This window comes from Bos javanicus, chromosome 8 (genome assembly GCF_032452875.1).
Source record: "Bos javanicus breed banteng chromosome 8, ARS-OSU_banteng_1.0, whole genome shotgun sequence".
NCBI classification, from domain to species: Eukaryota; Metazoa; Chordata; class Mammalia; order Artiodactyla; family Bovidae; genus Bos; species Bos javanicus.
This window is the reverse complement of record NC_083875.1, coordinates 38,473,229-38,495,332: the sequence shown is the minus strand read 5'-3', so window position 1 is coordinate 38,495,332 and position 22,104 is coordinate 38,473,229. Positions and strand designations below refer to the sequence as shown.

The window sequence follows — 22,104 nt, the reverse complement described above, 5'->3', positions numbered from 1 at the left end:
TCAAAAGCAGAGACGTTACTTTGCCAACAAAGGTTCGTCTAGTCAAGGCTATGGTTTTTCCTGTGGTCATGTATGGATGTGAGAGTTGGACTGTGAAGAAGGCTGAGCGCCAAAGAATTGATGCTTTTGAACTGTGGTGTTGGAGAAGACTCGAGAGTCCCTTGGACTGCAAGGAGATCCAACCAGTCCATTCTGAAGGAGATCAGCCCTGGGATTTCTTTGGAAGGAATGATGCTAAAGCTGAAACTCCAGTACTTTGGCCACCTCATGGGAAGAGTTGACTCATTGGAAAAGACTGATGCTGGGAGGGATTGGGGGCAGGAGGAGAAGGGGACGACAGAGGATGAGATGGCTGGATGGCATCACTGACTTGATGGACGTGAGTCTGAGTGAACTCTGGGAGTTGGTGATGGACAGGGAGGCCTGACGTGCTGCGATTCATGGGGTTGCAAAGAGTCAGACACGACTAAGCGACTTATCTGATCTGATTGAATGGGTTGGGATGTATCCTTTTAAATGATTTTGACATCTTAGTTATTGTAAGGGCATGCACAAAGAGTAAAACTATGTTTCCTCATTTAAGTGCTTTAGGCCTTAAACAGTGGAATTCTCTGTTATCCAGTATTACATTAGCATTTTTTGGGTACCGTAATACAGAATTAAATTTCCCATAATGTCATCTCTTCCCAGTAGAATTAGACCTAAAAGACTTGTAATTTTTTTTCTAATTTGTACTTTTGAACACAACTTCAGAAACCTTTGAAGTTTAGCAATTCATAAAATCATCAAATATGGTTTGCACTCAAATTTTACAATAGTTTGTATGGGAGCAATAGTTTCCAACTTTGAATTTCTTGGCTCATTCATGCCTGGTTCCTCTCCTCTCACCCTTTTCTCCCTCAATTTCCTCCAGGACATCTGAAACCGTATATAATGCCTCCCAGGACTGAAATTTTGCTCAAGTACCTGAAAGATAACAGATGCTGTCATGCTCTTCATAGCAGAGAATAGTGCTATATGAGCCAAAACACATCACTGGAGCAAAACCCCAGTAGCAGAATCATTGTGGGGACTCATAGAGGGAAATTTGCTGGAGCAGTGTCAATGGCTTTTCCCGTCTGCTGGGTCCTGTCAGCAAGTCCTGGCCTTTCCACAGTGGCCCAAGTGTTTTTTTGCTGAGAACTCCACTTGCACTTACTAAGCAAAAGTTGTTCAGAAAGACTGTACTGTGGAGAGAGTAAATCCAACATACGTCTGCTTTTAAACTAAAGTTTCTCCTGGTTCGTAGGGCCTAGTATTTTTTGACTGCAGTATTTTTTCAGCTTTAAAAACTGCATATTTTTATAACTGTAAAAACTTGACTTCCTTTTCCTTTATTCCAGATTTTTAAACATGTTTCTTACAGAACTGACATCATCCCCAATATTCAGTTCTGTGTGCTGAGTTTTCATCTGTTAATGTAATATTTATATTGCTTAATATTATATGTTATAGTGTATACCTTCACATTATATCATATCCATTAATATTCTTCAAAAGCACCTTTTCAATGCTGGCATAATATAGTCATGCCATAATTTTATTTACATATTTTTAAATGAGCACTTTCTTTTGAATACTTTTGTAAAAGGCATTAATCTTTTTTATTATCATAAATATACTCAGTGATGTTTTTGATAGAATGGGAGAATAAAGACTTTTTTTTCTGCTGAAAGGATAAATCTTGAAATGTTTTTATATAAAAGATAACTGGATGTGTCTAGATGGGCTCTTTCTGTTCTAACCTGTCTTGTCATGTTAAAAGTTTTTATGCATACATTTTAAGTAATTTACTGGATGATCTTTGCAGAAATTTTCTGGAGACCTAGAAGAAAAGGAACTATAATCTATGGAAGCCCTAGGTCTCGCTTACTGATGAGCAGCTGCTGTACTGCTGGTAGCTCATATATTGCAGATGAAGAAATTGAGGTTTAGACTTATAACCAAACATTAAGACCACGTAGATTACATGAGTTAAACACTGTGTTAATTTATTTTAATTTTTTGGATCAGACAGCTACTCTTGTAGCCAGGCTTAACTGAGAATAGTTGAATATCAACTGTTGTAGGCCACAAAGTCAGAGCCTTTATTACATTTCTTTTCTAATTTATTACTTTGTTTAACTGTACAATATTTGCAACAGATTTAATTTTGTGATCACTTAAACTAATATCTTAAAATATTTTATAGTTTCAATCTTAAATATAAGCTTTTAAAAAACTTACATATGCTTTTATATGATAAGTTGTATAAAGTGCTTTATATAGAAAGTAAAAGAAATAAACACTTAGTCATTAAACTTTAAAGTGTACATCTATAATAATCCCTGAGGTCACTTCTTAGTCGGGCCCTCACTGCCCTTAGGGCCATTTTATTAATTGAAGGAGAAAGTTGCTATCTAAACAATGGGATATGCCTTCAGATTAGTGTAAATAGCAAAATTAAGAAGATTCTCTGAACATTTTAAGATCCAGCAAGCCTGACTTTCAGAACCAGTTTTTTTTTTTTTTTGGCTGCACTGGGGCTTCCTTGTGTTGTGTGCAGGTTTCCTCTCGTTGCTGAGACTGTGCTGGCTTCTCTTTTGATGGAACACAGGCTCTAGAGTGTACGGGCTTAGTAGTTGTGGAGCATGGGCTTCCTTGCCTAGCGGCGTGTGGGATCTTAGTTCCCCAACCAAAGATCAAACTCATGTCCTCTACATTGGAAGGTGGATTTTAAACCACTGGACCACCAGGAACGTCCCGCCAGAAAGTTTTCGGAAATTCCCTGAGCTCCCAGCTTTCTGGGAACCTCCTCCTCCTCCTCTTCATATGCTCTGCAGAATTGAATTTTTCCCCTGTAGTAGCTTTGTTGGGCTTCTCAGGTGGTACTAGTGGTAAAGAACCCACCTGCCAATGCAGGAGATGTAAGAGATGCAGCTTCAATCCCTGGGTCGGGAAGATCCCTAGAAGAAGAGCATGGCAGCCTGCTCTAGTATTCTTGCCTGGAGAATCCCAGAGGATTCTGCACAGAGGAGCCTGGCAGGCTGCAATCCATCAGGTCACACAGTCAGACAAGACTGAAGCAACTTAGCACACATGCACCTTTGTTACTGCTGTGAAGTCTCTGGGTCAGCATGGGATGTACTACTGACTTTTAGACTTCATAGTTACAAATGGACAAGAAATTTTTAGTTATCCCTTGAGACTGATTGATCTTTAGAAAAATAGAAGTTTCATGGTCTTGAGGAGAGGGTGGATCCTGCAAGTGAGAATACTTCTGACAGCAAAGATGTGGCTTACTTTTCCCAAACCAGGCAATTCACTAGCTATCAGGTGGATGTCCTACAATTTAATTTCTGACACTAATGACTAGAGTTAGCAGATTCAGAGTTACCTCACAGATTAAGGATTCAGTCCAGTCTCATAGGTTGTCCCCACTTCAGATGCCAATTGCAAGTCCTTGCTGCTGCTACTGCTGCTGCTAAGTCACTTCAGTAGTGTCCGACTCTGTGCAACCCCACGGACGGCAGCCCACCAGGCTCCCCCGTCCCTGGGATTCTCCAGGCAAGAACACTGGAGTGGGTTGCCATTTCCTTCTCCAATGCATGAAAGTGAAAAGTGAAAGGGAAGTCGCTCAGACGTGTCCAACTCCTAGCGACTGTGTGGACTGCAGCCCACCAGGCTCCTCCATCCATGGGATTTTCCAGGCAAGAGTACTGGAGTGGGGTGCCATTGCCTTCTCTGATGCAAGTCCTTCCACCTGACCAATAGGCTATAAAGTCTGGGGGCTTCCTACAACTCCCTCCTCAGGTTTGATAATTTGCTAGAGTGACTCATAGGAGTCAGGAAAACAGCCAAAAAGAAGGGATGAACAGGGCAAGGTAGAAAGTGGGTAGGTGTCTGCAGAACTTGTGTTCCCTCTGCAGGTACATTGACCCTGGACTCTGTCTAAACCCTGTTGTTTTAGGGTTTTTGTGGATGCCTCATTATGTTTACATGATTGATTCCATCAAGGTCTATTGGTGATTCAGTCTCCAGTCCCTCCCTTGATGTGGGGCTAAAGCGCTAACACTGTAGTCATGAATTGAATCTGTAGTCATGCATTGGTCTTTCTGGTGACAAGCCTTCATCCTGAAACTATCCAGGTGTCTCCTGTTATCTCATTAGCAGATAGAAGACATTTTTCAGTTCTGAGTTTCCAAAGGTCTTAGAAGCTCTTGTATCAGGAACTAGGGACTAAGACCAGGTATTTTAACCAGTGATGTTCCTCTTACCCATATCTTTCAGAATATTCCAAAGGTTTTAGAAGCTGTATGCCAGAAACCAGGACAAAGACTGAATATATGTTTCTTTTTATATCACAGTATCACAATGAGTATGATCTAAATATTAAGCAGGGAGAGGATCATTTTGGAGAAGTATTTAAAACACATTGGAAGACTGAGGGAAGCTGTAAGCAGGCTGCTGTGAGGGGCTCCTTACTGTGATTTATCTGCAAGTAACTATAGAGGCACAAGTTGTGCTTGACCTCTCAGTACCCAGCTGTCACGTGTATAGATCAGATATCGTGGTTTAACTTTTATTTCTTCTTGAGCTCTCTTGTTGGTTTCTATATGTATATCTATTCCCACCGCCCTTTTCCAAGAGCTTTTTTACTTCAGAAAAATTCAAAGTTGGAGGCAAAGCTTGGTTTCCTAGGAATAAGCATATTTTTAATACTACTAAAAAATAGCAGGTTTGGGATATTCTGTGTATGTTCCAGGAGTTTGGTGTTTGGTCTGTAGGCAGGCAAGTTCTATAGAATAAAACAACTGATTGTTTTTTTGGTGATGTAGTGATTGAAAACTTTCAAAGCAACTACTGAAGGTGCAGCTTGTAGGATAGCAGTGTTTTCAGCTTATGTTTCTGTATTCAGCACATTCCTGACAACATGATGTCTGGAGCTGTATTGTAACCTGCTTCTGTGAATTTAGAAGAGCTAATGTAGATTTTAGGAGCTGCTCTGTGTTTAGGGGCATGATTTTCTTAACTCTACTGTACTTGTTACAGAGTAATGGGCATGCTTCTGTAAACAAAGTAGTCTAAGAATCTAGATTTCTGCTGTTAGCTAAGAGGCTCATCAAGAAAAAAGATAACCAAGCATTGTTGGCATAGAATTTTTTTTCCTTCCTGTAGCTGGCAAACCTTGCAGACCTTAATGAAAGAAAAGGGAGAAACGAGTTTTAGTGTTACTCGTTAGTTGAAGAAAGTAGTTTATGACATTCTTGCTCGACTGTGAGAACAAAGTCTACACCAGCTTTATTAGTGCTGTATTGCTCAACAGTGACTGTGATACTAGTACTTTTGGGTGAAAATGCACATATATTCTTCATTGATTCTTAGTCTTTTTCTCAAGACAACTTATGCTTACAAACGTTTTGAGGACGCCAAAAAGGTTTCAGCTCCTTTCCTTTCTGTAATGTCCTCTCCTCCCTTCCCCTTCCCTTCTCTTCCAACCCCAGCCCCTTTCCCTCCCTATAGGTTTGTCTTAATGGTACTTATTTGCTGAAAGTTAAAATAGGGGAAAATTTAAAGTAGCAATAAGTGCATAAGCATTTGTTTTCATAAAAAATAACACTTTTCCCAAACCATAAAAATAAAGAAAAAAATGGCATTGTTTTACATTTTTTGCAGAGCTCTTTAACATTGAGTTTAATGAAAATTGGATTCTCATGTCTACTTTTGTATTCAGTCTATTGGGCCTCGTTGTTCTGGTTAAAGTATATTGAAAAAAGTCCAACTTCCCAGAGATACATGGTTGGAAGGAGTGCAGTATTTTAGTACCATTTAAAATTTTTTTTAATTTATTCTTGCCTCGTTTGTCAAAGATAAGGTGTCCATAGGTGCATGGATTTATCTCTGGGCTTTCTGTTTTGTTCCAATGATCTATATTTCTGTCTTTGTGCCAGTACCATACTGTCTGGATGACTGTTGCTTTGTAGTATAGCCTGAAGTCAGGCAGGTTAATTCCTCCAGTTCCATTTTTCTTTCTCAAGATTGCTTTGGCTATTTGAGGTTTTTTGTATTTCCATACAAATTGTGAAATTATTTGTTCTAGATCTGTGAAAAATACTGTTGGTAGCTTGATAGGGATTGCATTGAATTTATAGATTGCTTTGGGTAGTATACTCATTTTCACTATATTTATTCTTCTGATCCATGAACATGGTATATTTCTCCATCTATTTGTGTCATCTTTGATTTCTTTCACCAGTGTTTTATAGTTTTCTATATATAGGTCTTTTGTTTCTTTAGGTAGATACGTTCCTAAGTATCTTATTCTTTTCATTGCAATGGTGAATGGAATTGTTTCCTTAATTTCTCTTTCTGTTTTCTCATTATTAGTGTATAGGAATACAAGGGATTTCTGTGTGTTGATTTTATATCCTGCAACTTTACTATATTCATTGATTAACTCTAGTAATTTTCTGGTAGAGTCTTTAGGGTTTTTTATGTAGAGGATCATGTCATCTGCAAACAGTGAGAGTTTTACTTCTTCTTTTCCAATCTGGATTCCTTTTATTTCTTTTTCTTCTCTGATTGCTGTGGCTAAAACTTCCAAAACTATGTTGAATAGTAGTGGTGAGAGTGGGCACCTTTGTCTTGTTCCTGACCTTGGGGGAAATGCTTTGAATTTTTCACCATTGAGGATAATGTTTACGGTGGGTTTATCATACATGGCTTTTATTATGTTGAGGTATGTTCCTTCTATGTCTTTCTATGTCTGCTTTCCTTTTTTTTTCTTTTTTTTAATCATAAATGGATGTTGAATTTTGTCAAAGGCTTTCTCTGCATCTATTGAGATAATCATATGGTTTTTATTTTTCAATTTGTTAATGTGGTGTATCACATTGATTGGTGAATATTGAAGAATCCTTGCATCCCTGGGATAAAGCCCACTTGGTCATGATGTATGATCTTTTTAATGTGTTTTTGGATTCTGGATGCTAGAATTTTGTTAAGGATTTTTGCATCTATGTTCATCAGTGATATTGGCCTGTGCTGGGGTCCAGCCCCAGCTGATCCAGTGTATTGGAAGCAGGGACGGCATCGGCAAGGGTCAGGATACAATAGCTTCAATTAGATATTAATTAAAGACATAAAGAGTAATAGAATAAGGATAGCTCAGTAGGAAAATTCAGTGGAGAAAAGAGGCTGAGTGGCTTGGTTTACGCAGGAGACCAATAAAACTTCAAGACAAGAAGTTTGCACCACTTACGTAGGCCACAGGCGTCCTTCCGTTATCCTGAAGGAGAGGAGACACTGAGGCCTGCCCGGTCGGATCTTAGAAGCCCAGGCATAATTAGTAAGCATGGTGGGTTCCGCACTCCAGATGGAGATTCAGCCAGAGTGAAAGAGAGAGAGACATGGGGAGACCAGTATTTCGAGAAACTGATCCCAATTCTTTATTTTCCATGGTCTACTTTTAGACACTGAGATGTTATGCAAAAGTCACGCGGGGTCAGCAGTCCTGACTTTCATCAAAGTCAGGTCTTCATACAAATGTATACAGAGGTCTTAGGGATGTTACATCATCTTCTGGCCAGGGGGGCCTGCTGACAATTTATGACCCTCTCCTTGTGACAACGGTCAGTCAACCAGGACACTTATTTCTCCAGGGGTGATTATTCTTAAAACAGACACCACCCAAATATAGTTACATTCCTATAGGGTGAGGGTGTAGTGGGTTTTAGTTAAGGAAAGAATTTACTTAGCCTAAGGTCTAACGTGATTAATATCAAAGGTTAATACTTATTTCTTCTATATATTCATTAATGTGTGTAAGGGCAGGGGATGTGGAGACTTAGCAACAAACATTGGCTCAACAAATGAAAAACCCTTCACCAATACAATTTCTAATCAGCCCATTATACTTATACTAATAGTTTTCTAACTTTTCTAAGGAACCTGTTTTTAGAAGGTTTAAAGCATCTCGTGCCTCTCACGGTTGGGAGGCTGTGAGCAATCACATGTGGCCGGACAAGCCTGTCAGGCAGGCTAGAGAACCTTCAGAGGAGTTTCTAGGTTAAAACACTCTTATCACGCCCAGGAATTATTATTAACTGGAGCTCTAAGTTAACTCCTTCTCCGAAAGAGGTGGTGGGGGACAGCCCCCCGTAAAGTCAGAGGTGTAGGTGAGCACAAAGTAGTAAAGTAGGCAGGCTCTGGTTATGGGGGTAGATGCTCGAGGATTTCCAGGGGGACTCCTGAGGCTCGATCCCGCCTTTGCATATGTCGAGCCTCCTTCCTCATGACCTTTGCCATGGGCGGAGTACCTCACTCTGGCCCCCAACAGGCCTGTAATTTTCTTTTTTTGTGGCATCTTTGTCAGGTTTTGGTATTAGGGTGATGATGACCTCATAGAATGAGTTTGGATGTTTACCTTCCTCTGCAATTTTCTGGAAGAGTTTGAATAGGATAGCTGTTAGTTCTTTAAGTTTTTGGTGGAATTCACCTGTGAAGCCATCTGGTCCTGGGCTTTTGTTTGTTGGAAGATTTCTGATTACAGTTTCTATTTCTGTGCTTGTGATGGGTCTGTTAAGTTTTTTTATTTCTTCCTGGTTCAGTTTTGAAAAGTTATACTTTTCTAAGAATTTGTCCATTTCTTCCAAGTTGTCCATTTTATTGACATATAGTTTCTGATAGTAGTCTCTTATGATCCTTTGTATTTCTGTGTTGTTTGTTGTGATTTCTCCATTTTAATTTCTAATTTTGTTGATTTGAGTCTTCTCTCCCCCCTGCCCTTTTTTTTTTTGATGACTCTGGCTAATGGTTTGTCAATTTTATTATCTTCTCAAAGAACCAGCTTTTAACTTTGTTGATTTTGGCTATGATCTTCTTTGTTTCTTTTGCATTTATTTCTGCCCTAATTTTTATGATTTCTTTCCTTCTACTAACCCTGGGGTTCTTCATTTCTTCTTTTTCTAGTTGCTTTAGATGTAGAGTTAGGTTATTTATTTGATTTCTCTCCTGTTTCTTGAGGTAGGCCTGTATTGCTATGAAACTTCCCCTTAGCACTGCTTTTACTGAGTCCCATAGGTTTTGGGTAGTTGTGTTTTCATTTTCATTCGTTTCTATGCATAGTTTGATTTCTTTTTTGATTTCTTCTGTGATTTGTTGGTTAATCAGAAGTGTGTTGTTTAGCCTCCATATGTTTGTATTTTTAATAGTTTTTTTCCTGTAGTTGACATCTTACTGCATTGTGATCAGAAAAACATGCTTGAGATGACTTCAGTTTTTTTGAATTTACCAAGGTTAGATTTATGGCCCAGGATGTGATCTATCTTGGAGAAGGTTCCATGTGCACTTGAGAAAAAGGTGAAATTCATTGTTTTAGGGTGAAATGTCCAATAGATATCAATTAGGTCTAACTGGTCCATTATATCATTTAAAGTGTGTGTTTCTTTGCTAATTTTCTGTTTAGTTGATCTATCCATAGGTGTGAGTGGGGTATTAAAGTCTCCCACTATTATTGTGTTATTGTTAATTTCCCCTTTCATACTTGTTAGCATTTGCCTTACATATTGCAGTGCTCCTATGTTGGGTGCATATATATTTGTAATTGTTATATTTTCTTCTTGGTTTGATCCTTTGATCATTATGTAGTGTCCTTGTCTCTTTTCATGGCCTTTACTTCAAAGTCTATTTTGATATGACTATTGCTACTCCTGCTTTCTTTTGGTCTCCATTTGCATGAAATATCTTTTTCCAGCCCTTCACTTTTAGTCTGTATGTGTCCCTTGTTTTGAGGTGGGTTTCTTGTAGACAGCATATATAGGGGTCTTGTTTTTGTATCCATTCAGCCAGTCTTTGTCTTTTGGTTGGGGCATTCAACCCATTTACATTTAAGGTAATTATTGATAAGTATGATCCCGTTGCCATTTACTTTGTTGTTTTGGGTTCGAGTTTATAAACCTTTTCTGTGTTGTCTGTCTAGAGAAAATCCTTTAGCATTTGTTGAAGAGCTGGTTTGGTGGTGCTGAATTCTCTGAGCTTTTGCTTATTTGTAAAGCTTTTGATTTCTCCTTCATATTTGAATGAGATCCTTGCTGTGTACAGTAATCTCAGTTGTAGGTTTTTCTCTTTCATCACTTTAATTAAGTATGTCCTGCCATTCCCTTCTGACTTGAAGAGATTCCATTGAAAGGTCAGCTGTTATCTTCATGAGGATCCCCTTGTGAGTTATGGTTTTTCCCTTGCTGCTTTTAATATTTGTTCTTTGTGTTTAATCTTTGTTAATTTGATTAATATGTGTCTTGGGGTGTTTTGCCTTGGGTTTATCCTGTTTGGGACTCTCTGGGTTTCTTGGACTTGGATGGCTATTTCCTTTCCCATTTTAGGGAAGTTTTCAGCTATTATCTCCTCAAGTATTTTCTCATGGCCTTTCTTTTTGTCATCTTCTTCTGGGACTCCTATGATTTGAATGTTGGGGTGTTTAACATTGTTCCAGAGATCTCTGAGGTTGTCCTCATTTCTTTTGATTCTTTTTTCCTCTCTGGTCCATTCATTTCTACCATTCTTTCTTCCACCTCACTTATCCTATCTTCTGCCTCACGTATTCTACTGTTGGTTCCCTCCAGAGTGCTTTTGATCTCAGTTATTGCATTATTCATTATCGATTGACTCTTTTTTTATTTCTTCTAGGTCCTTGTTAAACTTTTTTTGCATCTTCTCAATCCTTGTCTCCAGACTATTTATCTGAAATTCCATTTTGTTTTCAAGATTTTGGAACATTTTTACTATCATTATTCTGAATTCCTTTTCAGGTTAACTCCTTATCTCCCCTGTTGTTTGGTTTGGTGGGCTTTTATCATGTTCCTTTACCTGGTGAATATTTCTCTGCCTTTTCATCTTGTTTAGGTTGCTGTGTTTGGGGTGGCCTTTCTGTATGCTGGAAGTTTGTGGTTCCTCTTTATTATGGAGGTTCCTCCCTGTGGGTGGGGTTGGACGAGTGACTTGTCAAGGTTTCCTGGTTAGGGAAGCTTGCATCAGTGTTCTGCTGGGTGGAGCTGGATCTCTTCTCTCTGGAGTGCAATAAAGTGTTCAGTAAAAAGTTTTGAGGTGTCTGTGGGTTTGGTGTGACTTTTGGCTGCCTGTGTTTTTGTGCTCAGGGTTATGTTCCTGCATTGTTGGGGAATTAGCTTGGTATGTCTTGCTCTGAAACTTTTTGACTGTTGGGTGGAGCTTGGTTTCAGTGTAGGTATGGAGGCTTTTGGATGAGCTCTTGTTGATTGATGTTCCCTGGAGTCAGGAGTTTTCTGGTATTCTCAAGTTTTGGATTTAAGCCTCCTGCCTCTGGCTTTCAGTCTTATTCTTACAGTAGCCTCAAGACTTCTCCATCCATATAGCACCAATGATAAAACATCTAGGTTAATGGTGAAAAGATTCTCCACAGTAGGGGACACCCAGAGAGGTTCACAGAGTTACATGGAGAAGAGAAGAGGGAGAAGGGTGATAGAGGTGGCCAGGAGGAGAATAGGGAGAATCAAAAGGGGAGAGAGCAATCTAGCCAGTAATCAATTCCCTATTTGCTCTCCACAGTCTGGAACATTCAGAGTGGTTCACGGAGTTCCATAGAGAAAAGAAGAGGGAGGAAGGAGATAGAGGTGACCCGAAGGAGAGGAGTGGGAGTCAAAAGAAGCGAGACTAATCTAGCCTGTGATCAGTTCTCTAAGTGTTCTCCACAGCCGGGAACACCCAAGGAGATTCACAGAGTTAAGTAGAGAAGGGGGAGGGAGGAGATAGAGGTGACCTGTGGGAGAAAACGGAGAGTCAAAAGGGGAGAGAACAATCAAGCCAGTAATCACAGTCCTAAGTAAAAATGGGTACTGAAGATTGGATTCTTAAAGGTACAGAATAGATAACAAATACCACAATGTAAAGATTAAAAATCTAGAGTAGAGGTTAGACTCTCAAGAATACAGTATTAAAAAAAAATTTCAAAAGTTATTAAAAATATGTATATACGAAATTTGCTTTAAAAATAGGGTCTTTTTTTTTTTTGCAAGGTAATAGGTTTTAAAAATGAAAATTAAAGGAGTCATGAACTTAAAAATAAAAAAATTTTAAATTAAAAAATGATAATAGTAAAATACATCTTGGAATTTCTCTGGGTCTGTTGAGGGCAGTGTGGGGTCAGTTCAGTTTTAGATAGTTCCTTGTTCCAGCTTATACTTATTCTCAAGGTCTATAGGTCCCTTCCAGTGTAGCCTATGCTAACTACAGGGTTTTAATCTGTTGGACCTGTCACTTCCAAAACGATTCCTTCTTCTTTATTTCAGCTTCCTCTGTTTGGAAGTCTCTTCAGTATCTAACTTCCACCCTGACACAAGGGGGCGAAGGTGGTCATTTATTTAGGCTTACTTGTTCAATTGTGCTGCAGGGAAGGAGGAACACTGCAATATCACTGGCGTGTATGGGGACTGCTCGCAGTGTCTGGCCCACACTGGGTTTGCCCCAGCTCAAGGCGTGTGTGCTTTCTTGGTCTACACTGCTCAAGCTCCAGGTTGCTCTGCAGGGGAACTGTCTAAGGCAGGCCCTGGGTTGTGTGCACTTCCCATTTCTAAGCCGCTCAGGTTCAGGTTCTCAGGTACTCCACAAAGGTACAGACTTGGTTGGGCCTGTGTTTTGTGCCCTTACGAGGTCTGACCAGCTCGGGTGATCAGGTGCTTGGGGAGCGCTCTCCCCAGGTGGGGCGGTGCGTCTTATCACCTCCCAGTCCCAGTCGCTTGATTTCCTGGGTGTACAGCAGGAGTGCTGTCTCAGGTGTGCCGTGTGTCTCCTCTGGGGAGTTGATCTCTGGATGCGACCCTCCTGGTGGATGTCAACCATCCAGGATCCCAGGAAGACTTGGTTAGCAACTGGGAACTTGCTTGCAGTTTGGTAGAGGATGCCCCTTGCCTTCCGGCTCTGGCTGTTGCCTGCCTGCCTCCCTGCCTCTGGCGGGAGATGAGCCAGTCTGCTGCCGGCTAGCTCTCCTCTAGTATTTGCACAGTCCTTTGTTCTTTGAACAGGCCTGGCAGTGCCTTGGGTTAGAGCTTTTTGTGTCAAAGTTCTCTCTCTATACTTCCTCTTTTTTTTCTTTCTCTCTCTGGCAGTCCCATGGTTTGGGTTGCTATCTCAGGTTAGCGCCTTCAGATTGCCCTCAGGGCATTTCAGGCCCTGTCCTTACCCTGAGCAGTGCAGCCTGCACCTTCCTGTTCAGTCCCTGCTTGCTGGTGGCGGATGCGAGTGTCTGGGCTACTTCTCCGCTGGGAGTTGCAGTTAAGTATGTAATCTGTGGGTTTTATTTATTTATTTTTTCCTCCCAGTTATGTTGCCCTCTGAGATTTCCAAAACTCCCCACAGACCCACCAGTGAGAGGGTTTCCTGGTATTTGGAAACTTCTCCTCTTTTAGGACTCCTTCTCCGGGAAGGGTCTCCATCCCTAACTCTTTTGTCTCTCTTTTTATCTTTTATATTTTGTCCTACCTCCTTTCAAAGACAATGGGCTGCCTTTCTTTGTGCCTGGTGTCCTCCGCCAGCGTTCAGAAGTTGTTCTGTGGTATTTGCTCAGTGTTCAAATGGTCTTTCGATGAATTTGTGGGGGAGAAAGTGGTCTTCTTGTCCTATTCCTCTGCCATTTTAATATGTATATTCTTTGACACTACACGAAATTTGACACAAGGTGGTTTTTTAAAGACTAGTTGCAACATGCAATCTGAATCCCATAAGTGATCCTTTTGTTCTCTTTTAAACTGAAAATTTATTGATCTGTCTTGCACTTTGGCTGTTCTACACATGTGTGGTTTTGTAACGTCATATATTGGTAAACAAAGATATGTGTCATATAGGTATTTTTATACTATAAAAAAAGTATATTTGTTATTATCACCATCAATTCCATTAGAAATAGCTTTAATTATTGGGAAGTTGTCTAGCTCACATAAGTGGATACACATTTTTGGAAGTTGTAATTTTGACTTAGAAGCTTTGATTTCACCACTGTCAAAAAATATTATCAGTAGTTTTTTTTTTTTTCAAATTAAAATGACATCTTTCTTTGTTCACTTTCATGAAAATTCCTTCCAGATACCCAAATCTGAATTACCATAGATTGTCTGTTAATCATTTGTTCAAGTAAAAATGGTATTCCATGAAAAAGGCAGGTCATTTAGCGTGTGATTCAATTATTTGTCCATTACCTTTTCCCATGATAACCATTGAACTACAGTATACAGCCAAAGTACTGTATGCATACATCCCATTTTATCACAAATTTAATAAAATTGATAGATGTATTTTTTCTTCATCAAGACATTGATGAGAACTCCCTCACCCTCAACTGCAAATTTGAGATAATCGAGTATATCATGACTGCATTGGAGCCCCTGCCTTAACTCAAGCTAAGGCACCAACAGTTTTACCCTTCATTGCTCTTATGTCACCATTAAAAATATCAACAGGGTGACACAGGCAAATAACATGTTCTGTTATTGTGCAAGTATTTTTGACTGTACAGACCACATGAAATTGTGCCATGTATCTCCTAGACCTTGCTCTGAGAGACTTGTGCTGTGAGACCTGCCGTTACTCTGTTAGCTCTTCTTTTGTTCTTGTTGAGAATACAGTTGGGAAAGAAAGGAGTCTTATGCTGGTAACATTTTCACAGATTTCACAAACTTTGATGCATTTGCACCAAGGGATCTTTCCTTTGCACCACTCTTTTTGTTTCTACAGCAAACTGTGGCTTTCAACATGAGACTCAGAGCTTCTGAATGTTGCTATGCTGGTATATATGCATATGTTAAAAAAGAGGTAATTATGGTGATAAAAAACATTGGATTCATTAAATGTGTATAGTGTCCAAGTCCTTGTATGTTTAATATCTGCCCTGTCCTCCTCTTTTGTGAAGGTGTTGTGAGAAGTAATTTGATATTTTAAAAATCTAAAAATCTGTGAAACTGTATGGTCTATTTTCATTGCCTGACATCTTATAGTGCATCATATAGTGAGGTAAATATTAATATATACAAGTGAGATCACAGTGTAACTTTAGAGGTTCATTAGTTAATTATAGTTGAAGATGAGGAGGAGGAAAGGAAATTCCTAGGCGCACGATGCCAAATGATCAGAATATTTAAAAACTACAATGGAAAAAACATTCTCCCACTTCTGTATATTGGAAGATAAGAAGTATCTTTTTTAAAAAGCAAGTGGATGAAGGTTCACTAAAAAGAGACCAGAAATAGGAGTGGTGTTTAGAGACTGAAAGGGAAGTTTTTCTTTGGGAATTGTGTGATGATGAGAGTATTTAAATATCCTAAAGTACTTTTCCCCCCAGAATATTTAGGACTTTTCTCCCCAGAATATTTATGAATATCATGAGTCTGGGAAAGGCAAGAATCAAGGTTAGTCTGTGCTTGAACAATGCCTTGGTTCAAAGGTAGGCGAGAATTCTTGGATATAGAAGAGGGATGAATAATTTGATGAGGTAATTTCAGGAAGAAAAAATACTTACCTTCAAAAATGTGCCGATGTGTTTGACTTTTAAAACTAAGTTAAAATTTGTATAGTCATCATCATGTACTTACGATTAAGTGTAGTCTCTTTTTTCCCCCCTCTCATAAAATATTGAAGGATAGAGTTGACAAACAGATCATATGAAAAATAAGATGACTGGATGGATTATACATAATATATGTATTATATATCATTGTAGAGTTTATAAAGAATTTTAATACTTTGGAGCTTAAAAAGAAATTTTACCTTCTCTGTTTCATTTCAATATTAAAAAGAAAAAAAAAAAAAACCTGAAGTAGATGAGAAAGCCGGATCACCATGAAAATCTACTTTACAGAAAGCCACAGCCCTTCTGAATCAGAGTTTGAATTTCAAGTTAGGTCTCTGAGGAGTTCCCTGGTGGTCCAGTGGTTAGGACTTGGTGATTTCACTGCTGGGTTCCTGGGTCCTTGGGTCCAATCCCTGGTTGATGAACTAAGATCCCACAAGCCTCATGGAGTGGCCTTAAACAAACAACAAAAACGAAGTCTCTGAACTGACATTTCCTGTATTGGGGGCTGCATAGCGTCATTGCCAGGCAGCTCTTAATTCGCAGGATTCCATAGTTATGGTGTTCTCTGCATCCTGTGGCCCAGAGAGCATCCAAACAGAAGACAGATGCTCTTTGGGCTAGAGTATGACCTCATTTGGGAGATGGACAGCTGTGGAGCAGGGTCTTCCACCAGGTCAGTTTGAGTGTGTCAAGGTGTGTCAGGCTGTCCTAGATCAAGTCTTGCCAGAGGCCTGTTCTCTGGCTCCATTGTTGAGAATTGTTCTCCTACTTCTTGTTCATTTTCCCAAGGCTTTTAGGAATTAAATAGTATTTTCTTCATCCCTAAAACTATTTTGAGAACGCATCATATCAACCAAGTCGAAATGAATGAATAAGAGCATCATTCATCTTGTTAATTTCGGTCTTTTATAATAAAACAAGTGATGTGATAAATTTATTGTGAACCAGTAAGTGGAATCCAAGTTATTCAAGCCCAAGGATTTTGCTTGCTTGTTTAGCTCTCATGTTTAGTGTATATTGGTCATTAAATGCAATGTTATTTCAAGTTCCTAGTTAACTTTTACTCACATCTTTGATTTGTCAAAGTTTACTCTTCACAGTAAATCTGCTGTTATATATTATAAGGAAACAGAGGTGGAAACATTTAGCATCAAATTACTTTTATTTCAAATGTAGGCAAAGGTTCTTAGTTTTGTTTCAAACATTGTCCCTGACTGAACGTTAAGCATTTCTATTGTGTATAATAGTAATAATAAGGATAATACCACCACCACCACAGAAACAGGAACAGGATTGTTCCGTTTTGCTTCAGTTGGCATTTGATGTTTTTAGAGTTATTTTCAGCCTCATTTAGCCCTTCCTACTTTTCCACTTCAGCAAATCCACTTTGACTTTTTTTTTTTAACACAGGTGAGTCACCAGGGCAAGGGCAGGAGCTCTTTAGATCATGGGAATACCCCTTCTGGGACTTGAAGACATTGCTTTACAGTATTTATTAGCAGCACTGAGACAGCTACTGCAGAGGAAGTTTAGAGTGTGTCACAGCTGTGAACATTAAGTACTAGATGTAGCTGTGATTGCTGCCATTGTTTTGATACACTGTCCTCTGCTATAAGCGTGAGGAATTTCTTCTCATAACCTATTATATCTTTTTGTATTTTTCTGGCCTTCTGTAAAATTTTGTAAAATGACATATTTGTGGAATGGATCTCTGCCCTTTTCATGTTAACAGATACACATACTTAAAGAGATTTGACCCTCTGGGGAATCATTGAACAAATGAGATTTGGCTTAGGTATTGTCTTTTATATCCATGTAATGGTACTATATTGCTTGGCATACAATAGTCAGTCTGTAAATGGTATTTGTCATGAATTTTGAATAAAAGTTAATTAAATGAAATAAAATTAATAATTTTAAATTAAATCATCTGCTGTATTAGGCCAGGGAACTAAAAATATTGGTAAGGCAGATAGTGGCTAGTGAATTCCTGTGCTAGCTGAAAGATAATCTTGCACATATTAAAACTCTTACCCTGGGAGGTATCGGGGTAGCACAAGAAACAAGAAGTTGTGGAGCTGAGAGGAGGGGTGAGGATAGGGAAGGTGTGGAAAGTGGGTTGGTTTGTCTGGCTCTCAAATCAGAGGTAGTGCTCGATGATGAGGAGGATGCCAATTTCATTTCTGGTTTCCACTCCGACATTAATATCACAGGTACTTTGGAATGTGTGCGTCTTTTATGATCAACGTAATTGTTTTTCCCTGAGTACCCTGCTCATAGTTCATGTATTGCTGAAGCCTGGCTTGGAGAATTTTGAGCATTACTTTACTAGCGTGTGAGATGAGTTCAATTATGTGGTAGTGTGAACATTCTCTGGCATTGCTTTTCTTTGGGACTGGAATGAAAACTGACCTTTTCCAGTCATGCGGCCACTGATGAGTTTTCCAAATTTGCTGACATATTGAATGTAGCACTTTCACAGCATCATCTTTTAGGATTTGAAATAGCTCCACTGGAATTCCATCACTTCCACTAGCTTTGTTCGTAATGATGCTTCCTAAGGCACACTTGACTACACAAGTCAAATTGCCAACATCTGCTGGATCATCAAAAAAGCAAGAGAGTTCCAGAAAAATGTCTATTTCTGCTTTATTGACTATGCCAAAGCCTTTAACTGTGTGGATCACAATAAACTGTGGAAAATTATGAAGGAGATGGGAATACCAGACCACCTGACCTGCCTCTTGAAAAACCTGTATGCAGGTCAGGAAGCAACAGTTAGAACTGCACATGGAACAATAGACTGGTTCCAAATAGGAAAAGGAGTTCGTCAAGGCTGTATATTGTCACCCTGCTTATTTAACTTCTGTGCAGAGTACATCATGAGAAACACTGGGCTGGAAGAAGCACAAGCTGGAATCAAGATTGCTGGGAGAACCACCCTTATGGCAGAAAGTGAAGAAGAACTAAAGAGCCTCTTGATGAAAGTGAAAGTGGAGAGTGAAAAAGTTGGCTTAAAGCTCAACATTCAGAAAACTAAGATCATGGCATCCGGTCCCATTCATGGCAAATAGATGGGGAAACAGTGGAAACAGTGGCTGACTTTATTTTTTCGGGCTCTAAAATCACTGCAGATGTTGATTGTAGCCATGAAATTAAAAGACGCTTACTCCTTGGAAGGAAAGTTATGACCAACCTAGACAGCATATTCAAAAGCAGAGACATTACTTTGTCAACAAAGTCTATCTAGTCAAGGCTATGGTTTTTCCAGTAGTCATGTATGCATGTGAGAGTTGGACTATAAAGAAAGCTGAGTGCCGAAGAATTGATGCTTTTGAACTGTGGTGTTGGAGAAGACTCTTGAGAGTCCCCTGGACTGCAAGGAGATCCAACCAGTCCATCCTCAAGGAGATCAGTCCTGGGTATTCATTGGAAAGACTAACGATGAAGCTGAAATGCAATACTTTGGCCACCTGATGCAAAGAGCTGACTCATTGGAATAGACCCTGATGCTGGGAAAGATTGAGGGCAGGAGCAGAAGGGGACGACAGAGGATGAGATGGTTGGATGGCATCGCTGACTCAATGGACATGGGTTTGGGTAGACTCTGGGAGTTTGTGATGGACAGGGAGGCCTGGTGTGCTGTGGTTCATGGGGTCGCAAAAGAGTCAGACACGACTGAGCAACTGAACCGAACTGAACTGACCCTGCTCACTGTGTTTTCATACCCTTTCTCTTCAGAGTTGCCTGAGGTTCCATCGATTGAGGAAGAAGTGGAAGAAACCGAGTCTTGGGCAAAGCCTCTGGTTCACCTTTGGCAGACGAAGTCCCCAAACTTTGTGGCCGAGCAAGAGTATAACACAGCCATGGGCAGAATGGAGCCACACTGCGCCATTTGTGCTCTGCTCATGCCCTACTACAAGGTAGCTGGCGGGAGGGGCCCCTGCCCACGTTTCTTTTCACTGTAGCACTTCCTGTGTGGCTGTAAAAACACAGGTGAATCATTGTAGTTAGTATGCACACAGTGAAGAAACCATTAGTTCTTCTGTAGCTAATGACCATCATAGAGCATCAAACAGAATTCCTGCATGCCACTTGAGAGACTTTTCTTTAACAGTGCTTTATTATTTTTGAATGTCTTAATTTATTTCAGTCAACGGTTAATTCGAACCTTTCTTTCTACCCACTTGACCAAGAAACACAGACCTTAAAGCTTCAAAATAGTAGAAGCTTGCAGAGAGAGAACTTAGACCTAGTCTCTGCTTTATGTTTGAAAATATTACTCACAATCATATAAATGTCAGCTCTGGGCTCACATTTGAAATACCTCTCTTTGTCTTTCCATGTAGAACATGCAAAAGACACAGCAGGACTCAGTGCAAACCAAATTGTCCAGTTTATCCCCATCAGCCAGCTATTCTTGGTATTATTTTCAGATGTCATGTCATATATGTTATGCCAAAAGCGTCTTAGATCACAGAGGGCCACATTCTTCAGCACTAACAAAACAAAATGATCTTTAGGAATCTGGTAAGGGTAGAACTCGGAGAAGGCAATGGCACCCCACTCCAGTACTCTTGCCTGGAAAATCCCATGGATGGAGGAGCCTTGGTGGGCTGCAGTCCATGGGGTCGCTAAGAGTCAGACATGACAGCGACTTCACTTTTACTTTTCACTTGCATGCATTGGAGAAGGAAATGGCAACCCACTCCAGTGTTCTTGCCTGGAGAATCCCAGGGATGGCGGAGCCTGGTGGGCTGCCGTCTATGGGGTCACACAGAGTCAGACATGACTGAAGCGACTTAGCAGCAGCAGCAGCAAGGGTAGAACTACTAGGTCCATTTTAATATACAATATTATAAAGTGTATTGTTGTGAATATTGTGTTCTGGATTATATTTTCACTAATAGAATCAGAAATATTCTATTCAAGATCACATTGTTCTTAAAGTTCCACATGAAGTAATTCTGTTCAGACATTTCAGAGCATAAAAATGCATAATGTGCCATATTCTCAGAACTTTGTAAATAGAGGAAGTAGTTCATTCATTCATCTGAATGAGGCATTAGGGAGTGATTAACTTTATTTTTATTTCCCATTGTTAAATTTCTATGTTTTCTTGAAAAATTTACCTTTGTTTTGATTCTTATTTCTGTATCATAATCTGCCTGCATATTTCCCTAATGATTAAAAAAATTCCAACTAAAATTATAAGATTTGGGGAAATTTATTAACATAAGGTTTCTGGGATAAGATAGTTCATTAATTATATTCAAATAAACAATGAATATCTTATATTTTGGTCAGAGATGACAATTTTGTTTGCATATTATGCCTTGTTATCTGATGTCATTTGCTAGATGTTTCTGTCTTGCTGTTTTAAAACTTTGTGATGAGACAAAAACCTTCAAAAACTCTCTAAATACTGTCATAGAAATTAAAACTGAGGTCTTTGAAGATTCTCCTTCAGGTGTAACCAGGTAAGATTCTTCAGTAAATGAAATCAGATCTATTAACCTAGTGCAAATAAAGAAGCAAAAAAAGTTCATCGGAAGGATCATTGCTTCTCATAAACTTTGTCTATAAGAACATAATTTTAGTAGCCCATCTCTTTCTGTAATAGTGGACATATAGAATCTCCTTTTGTTCCTTCAGCTTAGCTTCTGGATGGGAACCTGGGGAGCAGAGGTGATAGTTGGAGGACAAGGACAAGAAGAAACAATACAGAAGTGAAAAATTAGTAAATGAAATAGCTTTTCTTGGATCTATCCAAAGCAAGTGATTTGAGCTCCTTTCTGTATTTTTTGCTCATTTGCAAATATTGTGTTTTTCAGCCAGATAGCAGCAATGAAGAAAATGATTCTAGATGGGAGACAAAATTAGATGAAGTGGTGACTTCAGGAGGAAAGACTAAGCCCCTCATTCCAGAGATGTGTTTTATTTATAGTGAAGAAAATATAGAATATTCTCCACCTAATGCCTTCCTGGAAGAGGATGGAACAAGCCTTCTGATTTCCTGTGCAAAGTGTCGCGTACGGGTTCATGCAAGTAAATGAGTCTATCAGTCATTAATCACTGGCTTTTTTAGTGCTTCACATAGTCTTTATTTCTCACCCCTCTGCAGCCTGTCAAATCTATCACAGTGAACTATTGGCATCATTAATGATTAGATCATTCTTTCTCATATTTCTTCTAATGAACGTATGAAAGGTATAATCGTCCTTTCTTGTATTTTATGTGGTATCAGTGGAGAACAGGTCTGATGGTTTGTTTTTTTGGGGTCCCCATGTGGAGTCACCACGGGACTCCTTTCACATGCTTGAATTTTACTTAAGATATAGTTTATAAAACCTTAATTTTAGTCTCTTATGTTGATTCATCACTATTTTCCTTTGTAAGTTTTAAAAAGAATGAGTATTCTTTTGGTGATTTGGGGAATTGTTGTTAAATTTAATTCCTGAGTTAAAATTTTATTCTTTGTAAGAGTAGGG

General features: G+C 39.3%; 1 protein-coding gene across 8 annotated transcripts in view; it reads left to right on the top strand.

Moving 5' to 3' along the window:
* Positions 1-22,104, top strand: part of KDM4C (lysine demethylase 4C) — a 416,591-nt gene that overhangs the window by 237,298 nt on the left and 157,189 nt on the right. For all 8 annotated transcript variants that reach the window (XR_009737991.1, XR_009737992.1, XM_061425318.1 and 5 more), the window contains exons 13-14: positions 19,355-19,536; positions 21,448-21,661. Coding sequence is in view for 6 of the 8 variants with exons in the window: in XM_061425318.1 (XP_061281302.1) it covers positions 19,355-19,536; positions 21,448-21,661 (396 nt within the window). In the remaining 2 variants the exon portion in view is untranslated. The remainder of the gene's footprint in view (positions 1-19,354; positions 19,537-21,447; positions 21,662-22,104) is intronic.